The 21,403-nt window shown below is 50.0% G+C and overlaps 8 protein-coding genes across 8 annotated transcripts; 5 read left to right on the top strand and 3 right to left on the bottom strand.

Annotated features, from left to right (window-relative positions):
• Nucleotides 1–784: 784 nt before the first annotated feature.
• On the top strand, nucleotides 785–1,089 carry P153DRAFT_371263 (uncharacterized protein). Its single transcript, XM_033669227.1, has one exon. The coding sequence runs from the start codon at nucleotides 835–837 to the stop codon at nucleotides 1,045–1,047; it is 213 nt and encodes a 70-aa protein (XP_033518350.1). The 5' UTR covers nucleotides 785–834; the 3' UTR covers nucleotides 1,048–1,089.
• P153DRAFT_303050 (uncharacterized protein) lies at nucleotides 1,066–6,756 on the top strand (the record flags this gene model as incomplete). The annotated part of the gene is made up of 4 exons (XM_033664486.1): nucleotides 1,066–1,349; nucleotides 1,398–6,301; nucleotides 6,353–6,502; nucleotides 6,560–6,756. 4 exons carry the CDS (start codon nucleotides 1,066–1,068, stop codon nucleotides 6,754–6,756), a joined length of 5,535 nt encoding a protein of 1,844 aa, XP_033518349.1.
• Nucleotides 6,757–7,914: 1,158 nt separating this feature from the next.
• P153DRAFT_327720 (uncharacterized protein) lies at nucleotides 7,915–8,553 on the bottom strand (the record flags this gene model as incomplete). Its single annotated transcript, XM_033665339.1, has 2 exons — nucleotides 8,174–8,553; nucleotides 7,915–8,120 (listed from the first exon to the last, which is right to left on the bottom strand). Coding segments are annotated over exons 1-2 (516 nt in total), but the record flags the coding sequence as incomplete, so codon positions are not given.
• Nucleotides 8,554–9,138: 585 nt separating this feature from the next.
• Nucleotides 9,139–10,423, top strand: P153DRAFT_351539 (uncharacterized protein). Its single transcript, XM_033666350.1, has 2 exons — nucleotides 9,139–9,723; nucleotides 9,777–10,423. The coding sequence occupies exons 1-2, from the start codon at nucleotides 9,357–9,359 to the stop codon at nucleotides 10,310–10,312; spliced, it is 903 nt and encodes a 300-aa protein (XP_033518347.1). The 5' UTR covers nucleotides 9,139–9,356; the 3' UTR covers nucleotides 10,313–10,423.
• A 1,381-nt stretch (nucleotides 10,424–11,804) lies between these two features.
• P153DRAFT_361584 (uncharacterized protein) lies at nucleotides 11,805–12,239 on the top strand (the record flags this gene model as incomplete). Its single annotated transcript, XM_033666994.1, has 2 exons — nucleotides 11,805–11,941; nucleotides 11,993–12,239. The coding sequence occupies 2 exons, from the start codon at nucleotides 11,805–11,807 to the stop codon at nucleotides 12,237–12,239; spliced, it is 384 nt and encodes a 127-aa protein (XP_033518346.1).
• Nucleotides 12,240–13,670: 1,431 nt separating this feature from the next.
• P153DRAFT_426813 (uncharacterized protein) lies at nucleotides 13,671–15,878 on the top strand (the record flags this gene model as incomplete). The annotated part of the gene is made up of 2 exons (XM_033672624.1): nucleotides 13,671–14,556; nucleotides 14,590–15,878. 2 exons carry the CDS (start codon nucleotides 13,671–13,673, stop codon nucleotides 15,750–15,752), a joined length of 2,049 nt encoding a protein of 682 aa, XP_033518345.1. The 3' UTR covers nucleotides 15,753–15,878.
• Nucleotides 15,879–16,682: 804 nt separating this feature from the next.
• Nucleotides 16,683–17,792, bottom strand: P153DRAFT_259346 (uncharacterized protein; the record flags this gene model as incomplete). The annotated part of the gene is made up of 1 exon (XM_033662814.1): nucleotides 16,683–17,792. A coding segment is annotated over one exon (1,110 nt), but the record flags the coding sequence as incomplete, so codon positions are not given.
• A 1,538-nt stretch (nucleotides 17,793–19,330) lies between these two features.
• P153DRAFT_351535 (uncharacterized protein) lies at nucleotides 19,331–21,162 on the bottom strand (the record flags this gene model as incomplete). Its single annotated transcript, XM_033666349.1, has 3 exons — nucleotides 19,331–20,446; nucleotides 20,496–20,896; nucleotides 20,949–21,162. The coding sequence occupies 3 exons, from the start codon at nucleotides 21,160–21,162 to the stop codon at nucleotides 19,331–19,333; spliced, it is 1,731 nt and encodes a 576-aa protein (XP_033518343.1).
• Between the last annotated feature and the right edge of the window lie 241 nt (nucleotides 21,163–21,403).

The following is a 21,403-nucleotide window of genomic DNA, read 5'->3' as shown; positions in this document are numbered from 1 at the left end:
CTTGCGTGCTCGCTGAGAGAAGCGCACGTGGGTGGTTCCAGATAAGGTCCGAGGCCGCGCTCTTTGGAAGCTGAGCAATCAAAACGGTCAAGGGCTGGGCCGCCAGTGTCGGTCAGAGTCAGGATTGCTGGGTTGGGCCGTTGAATGAGGTAGTGCACCCGTACAGGGAGATGTTTGCTCATGAAGTGCATGGTTGCGTTTTAAGACTTGTATGATGTGCATATCAGTTGTGTGCACTGACTGCTGCAATGGAGTTTGTTGCTGTGAATCGTCGCCAACAACAGAAGACGGCACGTTATCCTCCCAATTCTGCTGGGAGGGCGTCTCTGCGTCTATTCGGTTCGCAAGACATAGCTGTCGGCGGCTACGTCAACAACGCGGGAATGCTAGGCTAGCCAAGGGTGAGGCTGAAGAGTACCTTGGGTCTCACCTCACCACCTCCAGCACGCCCACGATGGGGCGGATGGCATGTCAACCGTGTGACCGAATATTAAAAAGAGGACCGTAGAAGAAACCAAAGTGAATCACGTCATGGCCGTGTCTGGTGTTATGGCCTATTCACCATTGTGCAAGAGCATTTTGCTGGCTTTCCATGCCTATCGATAAAGTGACATTCGCCTGCAGGTGGGTCGTTGGTCGTTCGTCACAGCATGCGGCCAACCCAAACATATCATTCATTCATTCACATCGCCATCTACACCACCACGCCCTGCATCTGAGCCATCTACTCGTTTGCTCGTGCAATAGCAAAACACTCGCCCCCGCCCACTGAGCCGTGTTGTGTACGTGCACCCTCACAGCTTTCACTCGCTTGAGCTCGCCTATGGCGCCTTGATGGCATCGGGTTTTCGTGAAAGCCGTCCCAACCACCAGCGCGACAGCAGGTACGATAACTCTTCCGCTCGTCTCTTCGCCGCTGCAGCACCACCGTCGACAGGTGGACCCAACTGCTGCAGCCATTCAACCCACTCTCACTCTGTTTCATCGGCACCGCGCTGCCACGCGCGCCGCCCAGGGCCCAGTCTGAGCCGCCCATCGATTGTTTGAGCTACTAGTCAGATTCTCATGTCGTCCAGAGTCACTCGCTCGTCTGCGAGGCGATCAACGGGAGATTCAAGCGAGAATCAACCCACCAACGTCGCCCCCACCCGCCCGCCGCCCGCTGCCTCACGCAAGAGAAAGAGCACTGTGAGGGACACGCCCCTAGACCAGGAAGAGACGACCGCAGACTCAGCACCCGCCCGCGGCGGCCGTGCTAAGCGCACCAAGGTCGAGCCCCCAGCCCCGCCAGCTCAGCCCCCCGCTCGCTCTAAGAAGGCAAGAGGAAAAGCAGCCATGTCGTCGGCTGAGTATGTGCCAGACCACCTGCCCGCAGAGCACGTGTTGACGCGAGACAGCCCACCCACCGACCTTGCAGAGGACAAGTCGGCCCCTCCCTCGTCAGCGAGACGCGGTAAAGGCGGCCGCAAGAGTGGCACCCAAGGTAGCAGCGCGCCACAGCAGACGCAAGAGTTGCATGCTGAACATGGCGCAGATGCCCCTTCCACATCACGTCGAAGCTCGCGAAAAGCAACAAAGACCGACGACGACGTCGACATGGAGGATGCACCAGAGAGCAAGCACGAAGACGAGACACGACCGCCGGGCGAGGAACACACCAGCGACGACGATGACGACGACGACGAAGAAGGTCTCCAAGGACGCTACGACGACGACGATGATGACGACGATGACGATGACGACGATCCCTTCACTTCGGGCTTCCTCGCACGCCATCCACACAGCCTGTCGGCGTTGCGACAACTGACGGGCATGATGGCTGGCACTACACAGCGCCTGCGAGGCATACTTGAACAGCTGAGGTCTCCAGACATGTCTATGCAGCTGATTGCCCTCCAGGAGCTCTCAGAAGTGCTGCTCATTTCTACAGAGGATAACCTTGCTGGCCACTTTTCCCCGGATCCTTACGTCAAGGAACTGGTCAAACTCATGCAACCCAACGATTTCACTGGGGAAGAGAATCCGGAGGTGATGCTTCTCGCTTGTCGATGCCTGGCCAACTTGATGGAAGCACTACCTGCAGCAACTGCAAATATTGTCTACGGCGGTGCTGTCCCTGTCCTGTGCTCAAAGCTGCTTGAGATTAACTTTATCGACCTGGCCGAGCAGTGTCTAAGCACGCTGGAGAAGATTTCAGTGGAATTTCCTTCGTCTATTGTACGGGAGGGCGGCCTGACAGCATGTCTGACCTATCTCGACTTCTTCGCCACAAGTACGCAGCGAACTGCTGTGACGACTGCGGCCAACTGCTGCCGAAACATTCCCGAAGACTCATTTCCCACGGTACGCGATGTTATGCCCATCCTCGAAAACATCCTCAGCAACAACGACCAAAAAGTGGTGGAACAAGGCTGCATCTGCGTGTCGAGGATTGTCCAGAGCTTCAAGCACTACGAGACGAAGCTTGAAGAATTAGTCAGCCCGGGTCTTCTGAAAGCCATCTTGCGGCTCCTCTTACCTGGCACAACTAACCTGATCGGAGCAAACATCCACACCATGTTCCTCCAGGTCCTTGCCTATACTGCCAAAGCTAGCCCGCGCTTGTCTGCCGATCTTCTCAGGATGAATGTCGTCGATACGCTGTATCAGATCCTCACGGGCGTCTCACCTCCAAGCGGCACCGAAGACGTTGCGTCGAAAATCGACCCTGTCGTGGTTATGCAGGCATTGATCCATCGACCCAAGGACCAGGTCTTCGAAACACTCAATGTCATTTGCGAGCTTCTTCCTAACGTTCCGACGGATGGCCTGATGTATCTCGATGACCTGTTTGATGCTGGCTACCCGGGTGACGGTGTCGCACCTTTGTCTTCACAGAACAAAAAGGAGGCAAATGAGAAGCGAGTGGAACTGCTGAAGGGTTGCAAGACGGAGGTTAAGCACTTTGCCGTCATTTTACTACCCACTCTGACAGACGCCTACTCCAGTACTGTCAACCTCAACGTGCGACAAAAGGTTCTCACGGCACAACTAAAGATGCTGTCGAACCTGGACACAGAGATCCTCGAAGAAGCGTTGCGTTCAGTCCCCTATGCTTCGTACCTTGCTTCGATCTTTTCGCAACAAGATCACCCAACCCTGGTTACATACGCCTTGCAAGCGGCCGAGCTACTCCTCAAGCGTCTCGAACATATCTACCGATACCAGTTCTATCGCGAGGGTGTCATTTCCGAAATTTCACATCTTGCAAACCGACCTTGCAAAGCTCTCGAAATTCGATCTAAAGACTCCAAATCGAACTTGGATGTGGAGACTGCTGTTGAATCTAGCGCTAGCATAAGTACATCTGGAGATCAAAACACAGAGCCGCAACCTGCTGAAGATGGCGATGTAGAGATGCACTCTGAAGACGACGATGACGAGGACGACGAAGAAGAAGACCAAGACGACGGCCAAATTATAGAAGACGATAATCGAGATGAAGACGACGATTCCGATTCGGACTCATCTGATGATCGTCCTGGCGGTCCACCAATTCCCGACGCTGAGGATATCATCACTCTCCGGGCAAAGAAGTTCATTGAGGCCCACGAGAAGGCTAGCGACAAACCTATCCGAGAGAAAGCATCCGCAGTACTGGAGGATTTGAAGCTACTTGCCGAGGAGATAAGGACTTGTGTCCTCGATGGGGGTCCAGGCAACTGCATGGAACTATTCACACGACTTGCGGCTTACTTTGAAGGAGATGCGCTGGAGAGCATCACAAGCTATGAGCTCAAGTCCTCTAAAATTGTGGAATTCTTGTTGGAGATCTTCTCCTCGGCTACCTTTGCTAAGGGCATTGATCCCCGGCCCATGTTCTTGGAAGCGTTCATGGGTGGCAATCCTCAGGCCAAGGTCAAGACTGTAAGCAGTGCGTCACCCGCGACACCATTCAGCGTGCTGGTCAACAAACTCCAAGATCTTCTCAGCAGGTCGGAACATTTCGAAGTTTTCACGGTCCACCAAAACTCGTACGACGGCCGAGGGAGCGCGACGTCCATGTTAGCTAAGCAGCTTCGGCTCAAACTCGTCGCAGACGACGAATCTGGTATTCCAAAGAGTTATCGAAACATCATGGTCTCCATACATGCCATTGCTACATTCAAGGCACTAGATGACTATTTGCGCCCACGTATTAGCATTGCTGAGCGACCACGTGGATCGAGGCCAAGGGATCAATTCGCAGCGTATGCCGAGGCTCTTGCTGCTGGACGTGCTCCGCCTCCGCCACGTACGCCTTCCGAATCAGCGAGTCGACCTTCCAAGAAGTCTTCAAAGTCGATACCAGACTTAACCGAGACACCTGAGGCTGGGCCTAGTTCATCTACTCGAGAGAAGACCCGTCGCTCAAGTAGACGACAACAGGCGCAGCCACCTCCGCCCCCGCCACCACCACCACCGCCTGCTATGCCTCGTTCGAGCAGTGCTCAGGATCCGGTGGAATGCGCTGACGAGGAACGTCTCTCCGACGAAGACTCCATGGACGATGATAGTGCTCTGAACGCAATTGTCGATGACTTGGAAGATGAGCTTGACGATGACCTGCCGGATCCATCTGCCGTGAGTGTAGAGGTTGCACCAACAGGAAAAGCTACTGCTCATCAGGAAGACGGCACCAGGGTCGCCACTCCGGTTCAAAATGCACAAACACCAAAGCCACCGACAGATCGTACCCCAGCCTCACGTTTGACCGCGCTGCTCCAGAGCTCTGCGATGAGACAGGGTCTGGGCGGCGCTGCTAGTGCTTTGTCATATGCTGCAGCTGTGCAGTCTATCCCAGACGACTGGCATGTGGAGTTTAGCGTTAACGATCAGCCGCTGTCGAACGAAACAACAATTTATCGTGCCGTGCACTTCAGCCAAGTATCACAGTCAGATGCAACACATCGTGCAGTCTGGAATGCCGTTCATACCATCAAATTCAAGCGTGTCCCTGGTCCTCCTCCTGCTGAGCCGAGTTCTTTGACCCCACCTCCGGAGTCCAGAGGCGGATCTGCTGAGATGCCAGCATCTTTGGACAACCATCCAGTCACATCTGGCATCCTACGTCTTCTTAGCATTCTCCATGGCCTGAACTCTCACCTTGATGACATCCTGTCCGACCACCGAGAGCAGATCAAGCTTAACCAAGAGCCACTTTCACAGTTTGTAAACACCAAACTGACAGCTAAACTCAATCGCCAATTGGAAGAGCCATTGATTGTAGCTAGTAACTGCCTCCCTAGTTGGAGCGAGGACCTGGCCCGATTCTATCCGTTCCTCTTTCCGTTCGAGACCCGTCACATGTTTGTTCAGTCCACCTCGTTTGGCTACTCACGATCCATGACGAGATGGCAAAATGCGCAGCCAGCCAACGATTCAAGGCACAATCGCAATCGCGATGAGCGACCCTTCCTCGGCAGGCTTCAGCGTCAAAAGGTGCGGATCTCGCGATCGCGTATTCTGGAGTCGGCAATGAAGGTCATGCAGCTCTACGGACACTCTCCTAGCATTTTGGAGGTGGAGTACTTCGAAGAGGTCGGCACAGGTCTTGGTCCAACGCTGGAGTTCTACTCGACCGTGTCCAAAGAGTTCTCTAAGAAGAAACTAAAGCTTTGGAGGGAAAATGATTCTACTGGCAACGACGAGTATGCTTTCGGGCAGCGCGGATTGTTCCCTGCGCCAATGAGCGCAGAGCAAGCCGCGTCTGAGAATGGTGCAAAGATACTTGAAATGTTCAAGGTCTTGGGCAAGTTTGTCGCCCGATCCATGCTTGACTCTCGAATCATCGATGTGTCATTCAACCCCACGTTCTTCCGCCTCAGCTGTGGCAGTACGACAGTCGCTCCATCTTTGGGAGCTGTCAAATCTGTTGATCAAGACCTGTCTAAATCGTTGAAGTTGGTGAAACAGTTTGCAGATGCAAAGAAGCAGGTTGACGAAGACGCCAACATGACCGCGGCGCAAAAGGTCGACGCTCTCCAGAACGTCGTCATCCAGGATTGTCATGTCGAAGACCTAGCTTTGGACTTCACGCTTCCTGGATACAATGCTATTGAGCTCATCACGAAAGGAGCAGACACATCTGTGACAATCGACAACGTGGACACTTACGTTGAGAAGGTTCTTGACTTCACCTTGGGCTCTGGAGTACAGCGCCAAGTAGATGCATTCGCATCAGGATTTACCGAAGTCTTCCCATACTCCGCCCTGAAGGCATTCACACCCGATGAGCTTGTGATGCTATTCGGCAGGACTGATGAGGACTGGTCGCTTGAGAGTAAGTTGCAAATGACTTTCAGCCTTGACACGGTAACTAACTATATCGTAGCTCTTATGGACTCTATCAAGGCCGATCACGGCTTCAACCTTGACAGCAAGAGTGTTCGCAACTTGCTACAGACGATGAGTGAATTCACCGCGGCGCAGCGTCGGGACTTCCTGCAGTTCATCACCGGTAGCCCGAAGCTGCCCATTGGAGGTAAGCCTCCGACAAACACACCAGCAATTTCATATGCACACACTAACAAAACGCCAGGCTTCAAGAACCTCACGCCAATGTTCACGGTCGTCTGCAAACCCAGCGAGCCGCCCTACACATCCGACGACTATCTGCCCTCGGTCATGACGTGCGTCAACTACCTCAAAATGCCGGATTACAGCACCATCGACGTGCTCCGCGGGAAACTCAGCGTTGCTATCAAGGAGGGCCAAGGCGCTTTCCATCTCTCTTAGGCGAAGCAAAAAATCACGACAAAGGGTCCTATTATTACTAATCGCTTCCATAAATTCACGCGCTCATGATGGTATCGGAGGGGTATGCATTGCTGGCTGGCTGGTAGTTCTGGGGGCGTTTTTTCTTTCTTAGGCCTGGGGCGTTTCAATCATGCTGCTAGCAAGGCTGTGGATGCGGGGGTTTTGTGTCTAGGGGTGGATACAGATATACCAATGGCGAAAATTAAGGCTTGTATGTATGTACTCTTTGCTGACTTGTGTGTGCTTTTGTGTGTGCTGCAATACATCTATTTTCTTATCCACGTTGACGCCCCACTTCCCTTTCTTTCCACTGCGATATCATCATGAGGTATACTCTCCGCCCTCGTTACTTGTCACTTTGCTTTTCACACTCCTGGTGGTGCCTCGTTTCTTCCATCAATCCTCCTCAGTCCGCCGTCCCGTCTTCCTCCCAATCCGTACCCTGACACAACGCCCTGTACATACTCATCTCTCACCAAGTGCATGCAGTGCAGCATACCGTCTCGTAACGTCATACCACATTGTGTGATCTCACCCCGCGTTTCGAAAACAGAACGACTAGCGGTCGTCTCCCCAGGTTTTGAAAGTGAGGGGATGTAGATAGATGGACCCTTTTCGTGGAGTGCAGTAGATATAAGCAGATATAGTAGGGGGATTGTGAAAGCTGTTGGAACGGTTTTGTTGAGATTACGTGTGTGTAAAAAGAAACAGGAAGAAGAATAGATAAACGCAGAGGGCGAGATAGGAGATGCTATGAATTGAGTGTTCGTCGGAAGGCTATAGAGAAATTTGCTAAAAGGCATGCATATTATTCTAAGGCATGATGATGCAGTTACATGGATCGAAGAAAGTGTCTATAAATTGTATGTCAACTTCAGCCGAAACTGGTTTATACGAGTGTGTTCTCAGCGGTTCGTAAGTGCAAAGAAGGTGTATCGTTGCAAGTATAGAAAACTGACATTTACATTAGATGTGGTTCAGGAAAAAATGACAAAGATATTTCAAGACTAGTAAAATGCTTTGCGTTGCGACGAGACTAGCAAACTATATAACAGTCTTTCCTTCAAATCTACCATCCACAAATTGTCAAACGCGATCCTCCCACTAGGTGGCCGGGCATGGGATGAAAGCCGCACCACCCGGAGGGCCGTGGCGCATAACTCCACAGAATTTCACAAGGAACTCTTTACCTTCACTGTACTCAAACAAAACACGGTCTGGGACACCTCCGATATCACCACCGTCGTACACCTGTGCATCTAGCTGGATAGGAAATTCCATCTGCGAAGCACCACAGTCGAAGGGCATCGGTGGGTTTCGGCCATAGTTATGAGGGTAGTTGTCTGCGTCACAGGTTAGATCGGGATGTAAGCAGTGGTTGACAAGCAAGACTTACTAGCACCAACTGTCTTGCCAGCTGCGGCTAATTTTGCACCCTCCAAGAAAGCTTTCTTCAGCTGGTTGGTGGTGTAGGTATGCTCAGCGTAGTTGCGTGCAGCTGGCGGTCCGTTGTTTGAGGCCGGGCATGTGGAGGGAGTGGCCGGGTCTTTGCCGACTTTGAGGGGAAGGCTTGCGAGTATTTGGAAGATGGGCTCTGTGCTGTTCACAGATTGACGTTCTGCAATGGTAGGATATGCCCATGCAGTGCTGGTGAAGCTGGCTCCTGCAAGGAGCACGCATGCAATGAGGGAGGTAGGAGAACGCATTGTGGTAACTAGTAAAAGGTAGATATTGGGTGAGGTTGAAGAGGCAATAGATTTGATGAGGGCTGAAGAAGCTTGCAGGACTGTGAGATGTGGTGATGTGATGATATCTCAATTGGAGTGCAGGTAGACAGTATTTATGCACTTGAGATGGCTCAGGCCACCAGCTTTGCTCCATATTCACATCTCCAATATTGTCTATCAGGGCTGATGATGTTGCCTTGTTTGGTATTCCTGCGTCACATCTAAGATCATTGCTGAGAGTGGTAGGCATTTTCGGGCGTACATTGCAACCCCCAGAGCATGTTCAAACGCAAGTGCTGACTTTGACCATGTCATTAGACACCTTAGGCTTCTATATTGGGACAGTCACTCGCACGACTGATGTGCGAAGCATGGATGAAGGTTAAGAAAATCACTTCTTAACGTGGTATGTGTGTACAGTGAAGGTTGAGGCGTAGTTGCTTACTGTTACAACAAGGCGAACACGGACCAGTACAGGCATTACCGCCAATTAAGGTGCTAACGTTTCCACGGCTGTAATACGGGTATTACCGCCAGCTAAGGCACACACGCTCCTCCACCCGCTGCAATAAGCGCCCACAGACCACGATCTCCACCGGAAATGGCCCCCTCTCTAAGCGATGTGGGTGGAAGGCCCCTACCAACCCTGTTACGCCCGGCTGCCTCGCGAGACGTCATTCCTGTTGCACACAGCCTCACACAACCCAAACGCGACTCGTAGATTTATATTAACCTATTTTTACCAACACTCTTTAGAATCACCGGATTTTGACCACTCCTCCATTCAGTACTTTTTTTCATTCGCAACCCGAACTGTCTCCAAATTCCAAAAATTCGATTTACACATTCATCATGTCCAACGCTTCTTACCAGAGCTTCATCAAATCTCAGACTGAGCAGAGATACCCGCCCTTTTCGGAGCAACTCTCTGCTTTGGAAACCCTCTTTTCCGATCCAAGCGTCCCGGTTTCTGAAATCGCAAAGAGAGCTGCTGATCCTCTTGTCGTAGCGTACAACAATGCTCCAAATGGCAGCGGCCCTGATGTCGCAAAAGCGGCACGCATAATGCACTCTCTCAACATCGCAGTCAGAGAGCTTACAGAATACAACGACAAATTGGTTCAGTTGGTCTACGAAATGCACAACATTCCTGGTGAAGAAGATGCTGGCATAGTCTTCGGGTACTTCAACTCAGAATGGACAGAATTCGGCTCCGACTGTAAGTATTTCCGTCGACTGTCGTAACGACATGGTGCTAACTTGGAATTGCAGTCAAATACCCCAGAGAATCAGACCCAGCCCGTAGTGCCAAACTACAGGAATGGATCAACATGAACTCCTTCTGCGCAAAGTTATCCCTCAAGGGAGACTCCAAAGTCGACAGACGATGGGACTCTGACTGGGTCTTTCGATGCCCTCTTGAGCTGACCCCATGGGACGACGACAATTCTGACCTCCTCGAAAACAAGGATCTGGAACTAGAAAAGTCAAGGGCTCAGTACGAGTATCAGCTCGAGGAGCGCGATATCAAGTCACTGAACTTCTGGATTCCAGGTGCTGTTGCCTGGATCAAGATCAACGGTCAAGGCATCTACGACATGACGGGGAACATGTCCCGCGAGTACGATTGGGTCAAGACGACCTGGAAGGGGCCAAAGGGTTGGTCGAAAGAGAGGTTTGGGTATTGGCGAGAGCGGTTTGCGTGGGTCAGCACGGTTGAGACCCTTGATGGTAGGACTAAGGAGGATGCAAGAGAAGCCGCAAACATCATGAAGAACATCGAAGAGAATGCCGCCAAAGGTTCTTAACCAACCCTCCGAACAACGGTCTCTCTGGAAGCAACCTTTGTCAGGTTGAAATCACTGTGTATTGAACTTTCTCAATTTCACATAGATAGCTCATCTTACAACTGTTTCTTGGACGATTTCCATTTCGCATTGTGATATTGGATCATGCAACTTAGATAACGCATTTGAAGCCTATGTTTTGCACTGAAACATTCATATCCAGGCGTGCTAGCTATAGCCCTGTTGATACACTCGTCACTTCAATGTTTGCACACATGCTGCATTTCCATTGAATTACTGCAATGGAGCGCTTGGCTGCAGCCCGATGCCTGCAGAGAGTGGTCGAAGCTCCATTTCTCAACTATGTCAAATCGTGATCCATAGGTCAAATCGTGATCCATAGGTCAAATCGTAAAGAAAACTGTCGCAAGGCGTTCTACGGGCGTTGGCACGTCGGGATACGTACTGGTCAACTGTATCTGAGTGGATGCCTTGAGCCACTCCCGTGGTGTTTCACTATGATAGGCAACCAGACGGATGCCGGCTAGCAAGGGTGTATGCCGCTGTTCCGAACTAAAAGCTTGATTGGTACTTAGCGCTTATTGACGATCGACTTGGTATTATCTTTAACTCGCGCAAGACCACTTCGCGCTTACTGGGCAAGGGTGTATCCAATCATACCGAAACGGAAGCTTGTTTCCCGATTACTGCGGATCAGCGCTCACTCACGCTAGACCGTTTATCATGAAGGATTGTACCTCGATTTCCGCCCCCATGTGCAACGCCACAACCGCCCCCAGAGCCCCTACACAGACGCAAGGCTTAGATCCCCGGAAATTTCTATCATAGTACTAGTGCTTCATTGTTATGATGCAGCTTACATGTTTGATATACCGAAATGTCACCAGAACAACTCTAACAAGGGCACAATGTTTCGAACGGAGCCCCGTGCGTGTTAGGCAACCAGAGGTACGCTGGGATAAGCTGCAAATTAGGAAAAAATAAAGAATATTGGTCCGTGAAGCAGAGCCGGCAACCTCCTTCTTCGAAGAAATAACAACGCTTAAGCGGAGCATTCAGAAATCTGCCTTTCTCAAAATAATTACGCCTTGGTGGAGTATCCTGAACCTTGCCCTCTCGAGATAATACCACCTTGATGCTGTACAGCCTATCACATCTGCGCTATGCGCATAGTCCTTGGGCAAAAGGTAAACGATGAGTTGGCCTGAGCATGAGAATACACACAACTGACTCAAATCTGACAATCAGCTTTTCGTTTGACGCTGAGATCCGTCTTGGCCCACGACAATGTGGAATCTCACGGAAGAGCACGGCTCTTGGACAGAGCCTCTATGACATATAAAGAGGAAGGGAATCTGCTCTCTCAAGTCATCATCCAACCATCACATCAACAATACAATCCACAACAACAACTCTTCTACTTCACTCCCACCTCCACCTCCACTTCCACTTCCACAAGAACTCTCAACTCTACTACCACCAACTCTTCAAAATGCAGTTCACCACCTCCATCCTCGCTCTTGCTGGCGTCTTCGCCATGACTGCCTCAGCAGCTCCCGCCGCCTCTCTCAACCCCGAGATCATTGCCCGTGCCAACTCCAAGCTCAACCAGTACACCAATGCTGATTGGTAAGTGAATTTTCTGGCCATCCTTTACCATTCCTACTTACAGGTTCCCAGCTTGGACAACCAGGGCAACAACGTCCCATCCTACCACGCCTCTCCCCCAGCTCGCAAGTGTTACAACATTGACAGCACCACCGTATCTTTCTACTTCGGTCTTGGGCCTCTCTCTCAGACTTGGGCGTATGCCGAGGCTGGCTGCGGTGGTCTGTCGGTGAACTTGGGTGGTAACGGCGGTTGCCAGGCTGTCGAGGCCAACTTCAGCGATAGGTTCGGCACTATCCGCTCCGTCATGATGGACTAGGTCTTTCCTACTGTTGGTCAGCAACTTGTACATAAAATGGACAACTCGGAGATTGGTACAGCGCTGTTGTGTTTCTCTTTATCTTTGACTTTTGGGCACTAGAATTGGGGGTGGAAAGTAAATAAGGAACTCATTCGTTACAAAGCATGCTTTTCCGTCTAAAACTGTACCATCTGCAAACATCTAAAATCACCGGAACCTAAGAGACTAACAGCTTGGTATTCAACACGGATGTAGGTCAGTACAGTTATAGCTGTGAGGGTTCAAATTCTACCACACCCAGCCACTGTACTGTACCGTGCTGTTATGGCTTGGAATATCATTAGCAGTGCTTGATAACGCGTGAGCTTTCTTTTGCATGTCATTCGTGATGGACAGCAAATTCCAGGCCATCACTATAATATTCCCTGACCAAACCTGTTTGGGCGCCACTCTTAATATTGTCTATTGGTGGAGCCTCATATATATTTGCTGGTATCATCGCTACTTTTGTTTTGAGACCTGCCATTTCATCCTTCAAGTAATCCACTTCTTACGTAACATCTGCCTGAGCAACCAAACGATATGCAGGACAAAGTACTTGTTTCTTCTCGCCGTGATACCCTATCTCCATAGAGAGTCCCTCAGTCCATTATACTGGCGCTGATAATACAAGGCTTGTTTTTACACTTACCAGTGTTTGCAGTGGTCTTATTGCCTTTTTTTTGACGGTGCTCGCTCAAAGCTGGCACAGCTAAACGTGCAATAATATAACTGCACCCACGGAATCTTCTCGATTCAGCGGAGCTCTCCCAAATGATGACCATGGAAATACCGACGATGCAGCTACGACGAGCGCTCATGAAATCATGCTTTTCACGCCTATCTCGCCGTTGAATGGCTGCAAAGAACGCTGAATTACCGATTATCCCGGTGACGAACCGCTTATAGAGCCCTTCTGTGCTGCTTTTTTCTTCAAGAATCTCACTATGACAACTGAAGCTTCCACTTGCCAATACTGTTGAGAGACTTGATTAGTTCCACGTGAAACGGCTTCGTTAAAACGATAAGCGGGTATCCGTGTTGATCCTCACACTTCACGTGCGGGCATGAATACTAAGCCACACATTATGTAACACAAACCAATACACACCCCAAAGATCAATGACAAAGTGCGGGGTTCGACTTGGCATCTATTATGGCATCAGTGACCTGGTGGCGGCATGTGATGTTTCGGGTTGATTGGCAACAGTCGGCAAACTCTGGGCTTTCCTTTCTAGAACTGAACATGGTTATAGGATGGCCTGATCGGGCGGAAATCTTCCGCATGCGAGGTGTAAATATGACTCATGGAACCCAAATATGGCTGCTACACTGAGCACACCTAAACAGCACCACTAGGTATTGGTAGACTCCGAATCGTTGATAGTATCATCGTCTTTGCCAGAAAACATGTCAGAGATTTCGCCCCTTGACACAACTTCCCCAACGCCAAAAGATGCCACCTACGAGCTGCTCGGCGACGACCTCTTCAAACTAACCTTGACACGCGAAAACAAAGCCGAAATCTTCGAATACGCGATCTCCAAGCTTTCTCAGAGCCATCATGAAACCTCGTTCGTACTTCAAAACCTAACCACATGGAATCCATCGGTCGCATCTCTGTTCACCCAACGCTCCTCATCCACCATCCTAGACACACCCTTCCGCCTCATCTTCCCCAACTCGGCCCTCCCATCCTTCGACGAGACAGGCCTATACGTCCGCCAGTACCTCGCTATATCATACTGTTGGCGATCCGCAGACTTCTTGCCGAAGGGATACGAAAGGTATGGCAGCTGGCCTATCAGCAAACCATTTGTCGACGCGATTTTGAGTGATAAGGATCATCCCCGCGAGGGCATCTGGATGGACCAACTCTGCATCGACCAGGAGTCTTCGACCGATAAGCAGAAAGCCGTTGCGGCAATGGATGTCATCTACCGATCGTGCATACGACTTGTAGTTTTGTTAGAAGACGTGTTCCTCGATGAGCGGGAAGCGGCGCTGCATGAGAAATATGATCCTGCCAAGATGAAATATGAAAAGACGTGGAGACCTGAGGGAGACGAAAGAGATGCATTTGTGAGTTTCTATCACAAAGTCAATGCTGCGCGATGGTGGGAAAGAGCGTGGTGTTTTCATGAGTTTAATGTTCATGAGCCGTGGAGTGATAAGAGGCAGTGTAATGTTATTCACAACGCTACTTTTGTCGTGAATGGACCTGGAGGGTCTACCGTGAAGATTAAATGGGTTAATCTCCATCTCATCATGGGGAGTGCGATGGATCTACTCCCTGGTAGGGCGAGTGATGTGTTAAGTGAATTCAAAGGTCTGGGGATCTTCGCTGGCATTGACAAAGGATATGATTCGGAAAACGGATGGAGGAGTAGTTTGATGGGGAGGCATAACAGCGTGGATCAGAAGGGGTGTACACATCTGGCTGACCGGCTAAGTATCATGATTAATATGCATGGTTTAGGCCTTGCGTACGTGGGACAGCAACTGCAGACCAAGGAAGAAGTCCTGTATCTTAGCACATTATTGGCTCTTGCGGCGGGAGAAACCTACTCTTTGAGCGTGATCGACGTACAGTCACTCACGTTGAATGGCAGGCCAACGTGGCTAGCACGACACACTGGAGCGGATCTTTCGCTCCCTAGGTTCAAACTCGGGGGCGTCAACGGCATTCATCGCATATCAGAGCAAAAAATCGAACTGGACATGATTTTTCTTGATGCACCTTGGGAGAGCATCAAGGAAGAAGATCTCATCCCTACGTACAAGATCTTCCCCAGGACTATAACGACTACACAACCGGTGAGACATGTCTCAGGAAATTATCTCGATACCACGACGGACATCCATCATGACACTCTTCTTGACAAAGCCCGTCGCCGCTTCCTTGCTGGCTGTATCATGAATGGTCACTCCTTCACTGCCCGGCTGTGGTCACAGCTGAAGCGTGACGTTGTGTTAGCCAATTACAACACTGACATATTCAAGGACCTGGCACCTAATCCCTCTCTACATGTCGCAGCGCGAAGTTTCATTGCACAACTCCTACCGATATCAGAGTTACTAGGCATCCTACCTCCCCCCGCCTTTATTCTGGAAGATGCTCACCTGTTCTTGACATGGCTCACCGACCCGCGATCCATATACTACCTTGGTGCCAACACATTCCGTCTACAATGCGCACTCAACTATGACCAGGCCTTCGTCAGTGCCATATCTGTCAATGAGCACTTTAATGATGGGCCGAGTGAGGACTTACGAACTGCTGTACCGACTGATTTACTGGATTTGACTTGCATACCGCGGAGAGTATGGTTTTTGCGGCCTGGAAAGGGTGAGCAAGGAGAGGGAAAGTGGAGAGTTGTGGGAAAGTCGCTATTGCTTGGTGAGCCTGACTTGATGACTGAGGCAAGGACGAATGGGGGAAGGGAGGATGCGGTGGTAAGGTTGAGGGAGAGTACGGTTGTTATTGGTTGACAGTGAAGTATGCAGTCACGTGGCTGGGTTGTTCCAACTTGGGTCATCATGTTGTTGAGGCTGCCGTAGCAGCAGTCGTTGTGGAGAACATATTGTCATGTTAGTTTCAAACTATCAAGAATGAACGTTACATCGCCAGTGAGGTGAAGTGTACACTTTTGACTCCACGACGACACGAGTTCTATCTTCGACACCAACCCACGCAGCCTACCAAAAATGCCAACAAACAAAAAGATGCAAACATGCAACAACAGCGATTTGGTAGTGGTTGATAGTGTTTGATGTAGAAGTCATTCTCACATAGGTAAATATTAGCGCAGATAGATGAGATTGCATCAATAGCCATTCAATTACTCAGACACTAGAATCATGACTAGATCCAACATCCTCTTGACCGACTGTAACATTCGATACAAGACCGATTCAGCGCAAATACATAGAACAAGTGGAAAAGAAGAATTAAATATATATCTACCAAGTCTATAATACAATGAATACTAAGAGGCCAGATGCATCCTCAAGTGACGATTAAATAAGGACAACCCTCTTGCTACCAGTATGTTTCTTGATGTCAAGGACCTTGCGGCGTTGGAGAACACCTCCGCGCTTAACATTTCCAGAATCAGATCTACCAAAGCTTTCCCTGGGCTCGATCAAGTCTGAGGAAGGATCGGGAAAGATCGGACCAGTAGTAGAGGCAGTCTCCACAGGCAGGACGGTAGGAATGGGACCGATAGTGTTCGAGGTAGAACTACTAAGAATAATGGTGTCTACGGGAAGGACGGTAGGAATGGGACCGATAGTGTTCAAGGTAGAACTATTGGGAAAGGCAGTCTCGACAGGAAGAACAGTAGGGATAGGGCCAGCCGTATTGGAGGTAGGTCCGAGGAAGATCGAACTAGTGGGAAATGAAGTCTGCACAGGAAGGACAGTAGAAGTGGGGTAGAAGGCATACTCGCCATTCTCATAGGCGGGAGTTACCGTGGGGATTGCGTAAGTCTCGATCTGTTGGTACCCGTTATAGGTGTACGCCTGGTTGGGTTTGGTGATGGTGATGGTCTCAGCCGCATAGTGGTACACACCGGGAGCGTGATACTGAGTAGTCGGATATCTGACCTCGGTATACTCACTATAAACCGTGGTGGTAGGCTTCACCATATGGTACCTGCCAATGGTAGAGGCATAAAACGTGGTGTACTTGAGGATGTTCTCCGTCTTGAACTTGTTGTCAATGACCTTCGTCTCATATGCACCATAGGCGTCAATGACAGTACCAGGACTTCTGACGTCAATGTAGGCGCCACCATAGGTGAATGATTCTCCTGCCCTAGCAACAGCAGTAGCCTCGGCAGGCTGAATAACGGGATAATAGATGGTCACATCGTTGGCGGGAATAGTGTAGACACCAGTCTTCGAGTATGTAGTGGTCTCAGATGTAGGAACCACGACCCTCTTGCTCGCAGTCTTAGAGGGACTGTAGTCGAGGATGAAGTCGTACTCATCCCACTTGCCATATTTGTACTCCTTGACATGTACTGGCTGCTTGTACTCGTCTTTGTTGCTAAGACCAGATCCAGGATAGCCACGAAGAGCATGCTTGCCAAGCATACTGAATTCAGCCTCGTAAATCTTCTCGTAAAGCTCATGCCATAACTTGTATTCCGTAGTTGCAGCAGCATCGCCACTGGACTTATGGGTGATGGTAGAGGTGTGGGTACGTGTGCTCTGGGCATGGTAGACGGTAACAATCTCGTTGACCTTGGTGATAGTTGCACTATTGCCGTCGAAGTCGTTGATAACAGTGGATACATATTGATCCTGGGACCATTTGGTGCATTTCTTGTTTTCATTGTCGGCAGAGACACACGTCGGAAAGGCCTGATACTGCGAGGTCATAGTGACGGGATTCTTGCCATACCCAGGGTAGATGGTGGCGTATTCAAATTTCTCGGTCGATCTGGGGCCCAGTGTATCGTCGTTGTCATATTTGTATGCTTCGGAAGCAGCGACAGCGGTAGCGAAGATGATAGAGTACCTCATGTTGGCTATGGGGAAGTAGAATTTGAGTAACGAAGTTGAATTTTCCAAACGAGTGAATAGAGAAGATGCTCAACACAAAAAGACGGTGGTCACTCAAAACGGAGAATGTCGAGCGAGAGGAAAGATAGCTGGTCAAGGAAGGGATCGTTGATGAATGTAAATATATCATGCAAGGCCTCGTTTATGGAGACGGCAATGTTGACTTCTTGAACTAGCTTTGTTTTCCACCTCCTTGACTCTATACGGCTTCGATAGAATAAGTTCGGCTGATAGAACTACTACTTGTTTCTTTGTGCGTGGTTTAATGACGGGACGGCACTTGCTTGTTGATCACGGCGAAGCCGGGTAATTGTACCCGTGGTGGAGCCCAATATTCACGTTTCTGGCAGCTAGCTATTCCTTCTGCTCATTTGCTAGCTAAAAAAACCAAGAGTCTGTGCTGGTGTGCAGGCCGGCTGGGCGTCGGCCGCGGGGGGACAACATACTAATATGTTTGGTCTCTAATAGAAAAGACCACAACAGTAGATTGTGATGAGATAATAATACATCACATTCGGGTGATTTGCAAGACAGCTTGGACAGCCAACTGTAGTAAAGCGCAGGATTTCATCGCACGCTGTAGACCCCTTGGCTACGTGGTGGCAGACATTCCATTCTGGCTCAATGGGTGGCAAAAAATGACACATAGTAAGGGTCGTGTGTAGCTCTTAATCAGAGTGTACATCGTATTTCCTTAGCAATTTTGCTACTATTCAGAAGGGGCATAGTGACCGTAGCGGTGCTAAATCGAGGAAGTACAAGCGTAACATGTTTCTACATAGCCAAGCCCCGTTAGTTGCGGCCAGTCACAATGTCTATATCGTCGGGGGCCTCTCACCCTTGTCAATATCTAGCGGAATGGTGAGCTGATACGATACTAGTATTGTCCTTCATGTTCCTTTTGAGATCTCGTCTGGGAGGACGTTCACCGATAATTCTTTCTCCGCCAAATCACGCAATCTTCGCACTCGGCGAAGTTTGCCATGCGCGAGCTTTAGCAGCGCCTCCGATCGATCGTCTGAGGGGAGCGGGCCAATCCCAGCCCCCAACCAGTCGGTGAGACAATTTCTGGTTAGCAGAAGGATTTGGCGCCGAGCATATTGGGCAAGGATCATTAGGCTAGAATTTTGCGAGAGCCTTTCTTTGCGTCGCTCTTTCACTCCTTACCACCTGTGCCGGGGACTATTGATGCAATCGCACCCGAGCACCAGGTCAGGAGAGCACTGTCAAACTGCCCCCTGAAAGCTTCAATCTGCGATCGCAGATTTGGAACTGACGTCTTTGAAGGCCTTCTAGGCTGTTGGAACTTATTTGTTCGAAAGAAGTACTGTTTCCTCAACAGCCACCACTTGTCACTGACTTTGTAGTGTCTTCTTCCATCCTATACTCCAAGAATCATTGTATGTAGCTTATTCATGATGGTAAGAAACCCACGGTCCAACTCGATGCCTCTGTAGTTGATCGTCACGCTATATGACAAAAGACACTCTCCTCCCACTCTATTTCTCAAAGGTACTTGGCTCGGGCAATAACCCTTCAAACAGCTGGAGCATGACATCTCGAAGTGCATCAAGTTCTCCTCTATCTTGAGTGACTACATCATCATTCAAGCAAATCTGCCCCGTCTGCCTGCCACGCTTGAGATAGGGTTTAAGGAGGGTATGTTTCGCCTGCTCTGCATCCGTAACCATGTAAAACGATGCATCTGGTGCTACAACAGTATACTGGTACTTCATGAGCGCTTTGATAACCGTCTCTCGCTGCTTAGGCTTCTTGGCTAAGGGAAGCAAAGGAGCGAGGCCTGCGCGTTGTCGGTTAAGGAGCAATTTGATAAGACAGTCCCCACAGCGAGGAGATTCGCGGGCCACTCGATTAAAGATTGCGGCAGATGAGAAAACGGGGCTGCGGGCTTGAGCATCGGCCGACGCCATAGAGAAGCCCGGCGCGAGACAGTCTTCAGTGTCAAAAGCATCGCAGTCGAGATCCTTGATCATCACCGGTCCGTCTAGGCTTGTCCATAAGATATCTGTATTGACCTTTGGAGGCTCGAGACCCGCCTCTTCGAGATGATCGCTTACTCGGTAGTATTCACGACGTCGGTATACTTCGGGTGACTCGTTACTCATACCTTCGACGAGATGGCCAAGGATAACTTTGCGCTCAGGCCAGGACAGGTAGCCATCCTCATTCTTATCAGATCGTAGCATGAGGTAGCTCCATAGAAGCGCTTCGCGGTGACGTTCCATGGTGTAGTGAAACATGACATACCACGAGTAAAGCTGGAACCCGGTTTCGCCGCGAAAGCGTTGAGTAGCACTAAGCAATGCAGGCCGAGGAAAACTGGAGATAGCCTCTCGAGCGATGCTACGAGAGAGCGAGTGGCCGAAATGTACCTGACCCTTCCGCTTGCGAGCGCCAAAACGCCGATTAAGCAACCATGAGGTATAGATAAGGAAGGGCTTTTCGCCGAATCGTAATGCGTCCACTTCCGAGGGCGGCTGTAGCGTGTTGTATGCGTTGTCCTTGAAGCCTAGTGTAGGCCCAAACAGAGGGGAGTAAAGATCAGATGCAGCATGCGGTTTACCAAGGATCATGTCATCAGAAAGCGCGAAAAGCTATATTCGTGTATTAGCACTGGCATGGTCCGATCGAGACAAGACGTACCCTATCTGTTTCTGACTTGGTGTTGTACAATTGATTTTCGATGGTTAGAGAGTCATAGGTAGGTAGACATTTCTTCTCATCGGGTCCAAAAAACTGCTCCTGAGACAGGACCTGGACCTGTTCGACGTCGTCTTTGAGCCAGAGGGGACGCTGTTTTCCCACCGTGCTTGCCTTGCCATTGGCTTTTGGCTTTTGGAAAGCGTTCACAAGTATCTGGATACGATTCGTGAAGGAGCCAGCATACTTTTGAACACTGCGCATAGAGTAACGCAATTCGTCCCATTCACGATACCGATTTAAACCATGCGAGGCGACCCAGATACCTTCATCATCATTCAAGGTAGAGTTGACCTCGTAAGGGTGCATGGTATCAACCAGTTCCTGTTGTGATCCATTTATCCCTGCAAGCAAACATCAATGTAAGTTTCTTCTGGCGCGGAGATGTTTACTCACAGTTGTAGACAAAGTCGATTTTGGGCTCTTGGAGCTTTGGGCCTGTGTATCGAGCCTTTGAAATCCAGTCATCCTCCCAGCCTTCCAGAATCACATCCTTGATTGAATCCTCGAAGGGAAAAATGAGTAGATCCGGAAGTGCACCTGCCTTTTGTTTAGTGGCTTCGCAGCCATCCTCAGTGGGAAACACATAGTGCTCTGACCAAGCCGTCATCTTGTTGAGTGCTTGGATCGGAGGTCGTATATCGTCACTGCGATCGACACTATCCTCTGCCACAAGCTTTCCACTTTCGGATCCAATGTTGTGGGTTGCGTGATTTGAGTGCTCATCATGCCCCTGTTCACGATGGTGTAGCTGCTGGTCTGTCTTTGCTGGGAGATATTCGATATCTCGTGAATGCGTGTCGTCGTCGTCGGGGTGTGTTAACTTGGTTGCGCGTTCGACGTGCTCGTCA

The sequence above is a fragment of the Dothidotthia symphoricarpi genome (assembly GCF_010015815.1).
Source record: "Dothidotthia symphoricarpi CBS 119687 unplaced genomic scaffold P153scaffold_25, whole genome shotgun sequence".
Lineage (NCBI taxonomy): Eukaryota > Fungi > Ascomycota > Dothideomycetes > Pleosporales > Dothidotthiaceae > Dothidotthia > Dothidotthia symphoricarpi.
Note: the sequence above shows the minus strand (reverse complement) of the source record. Positions and strands in the feature narration are given on the sequence as shown.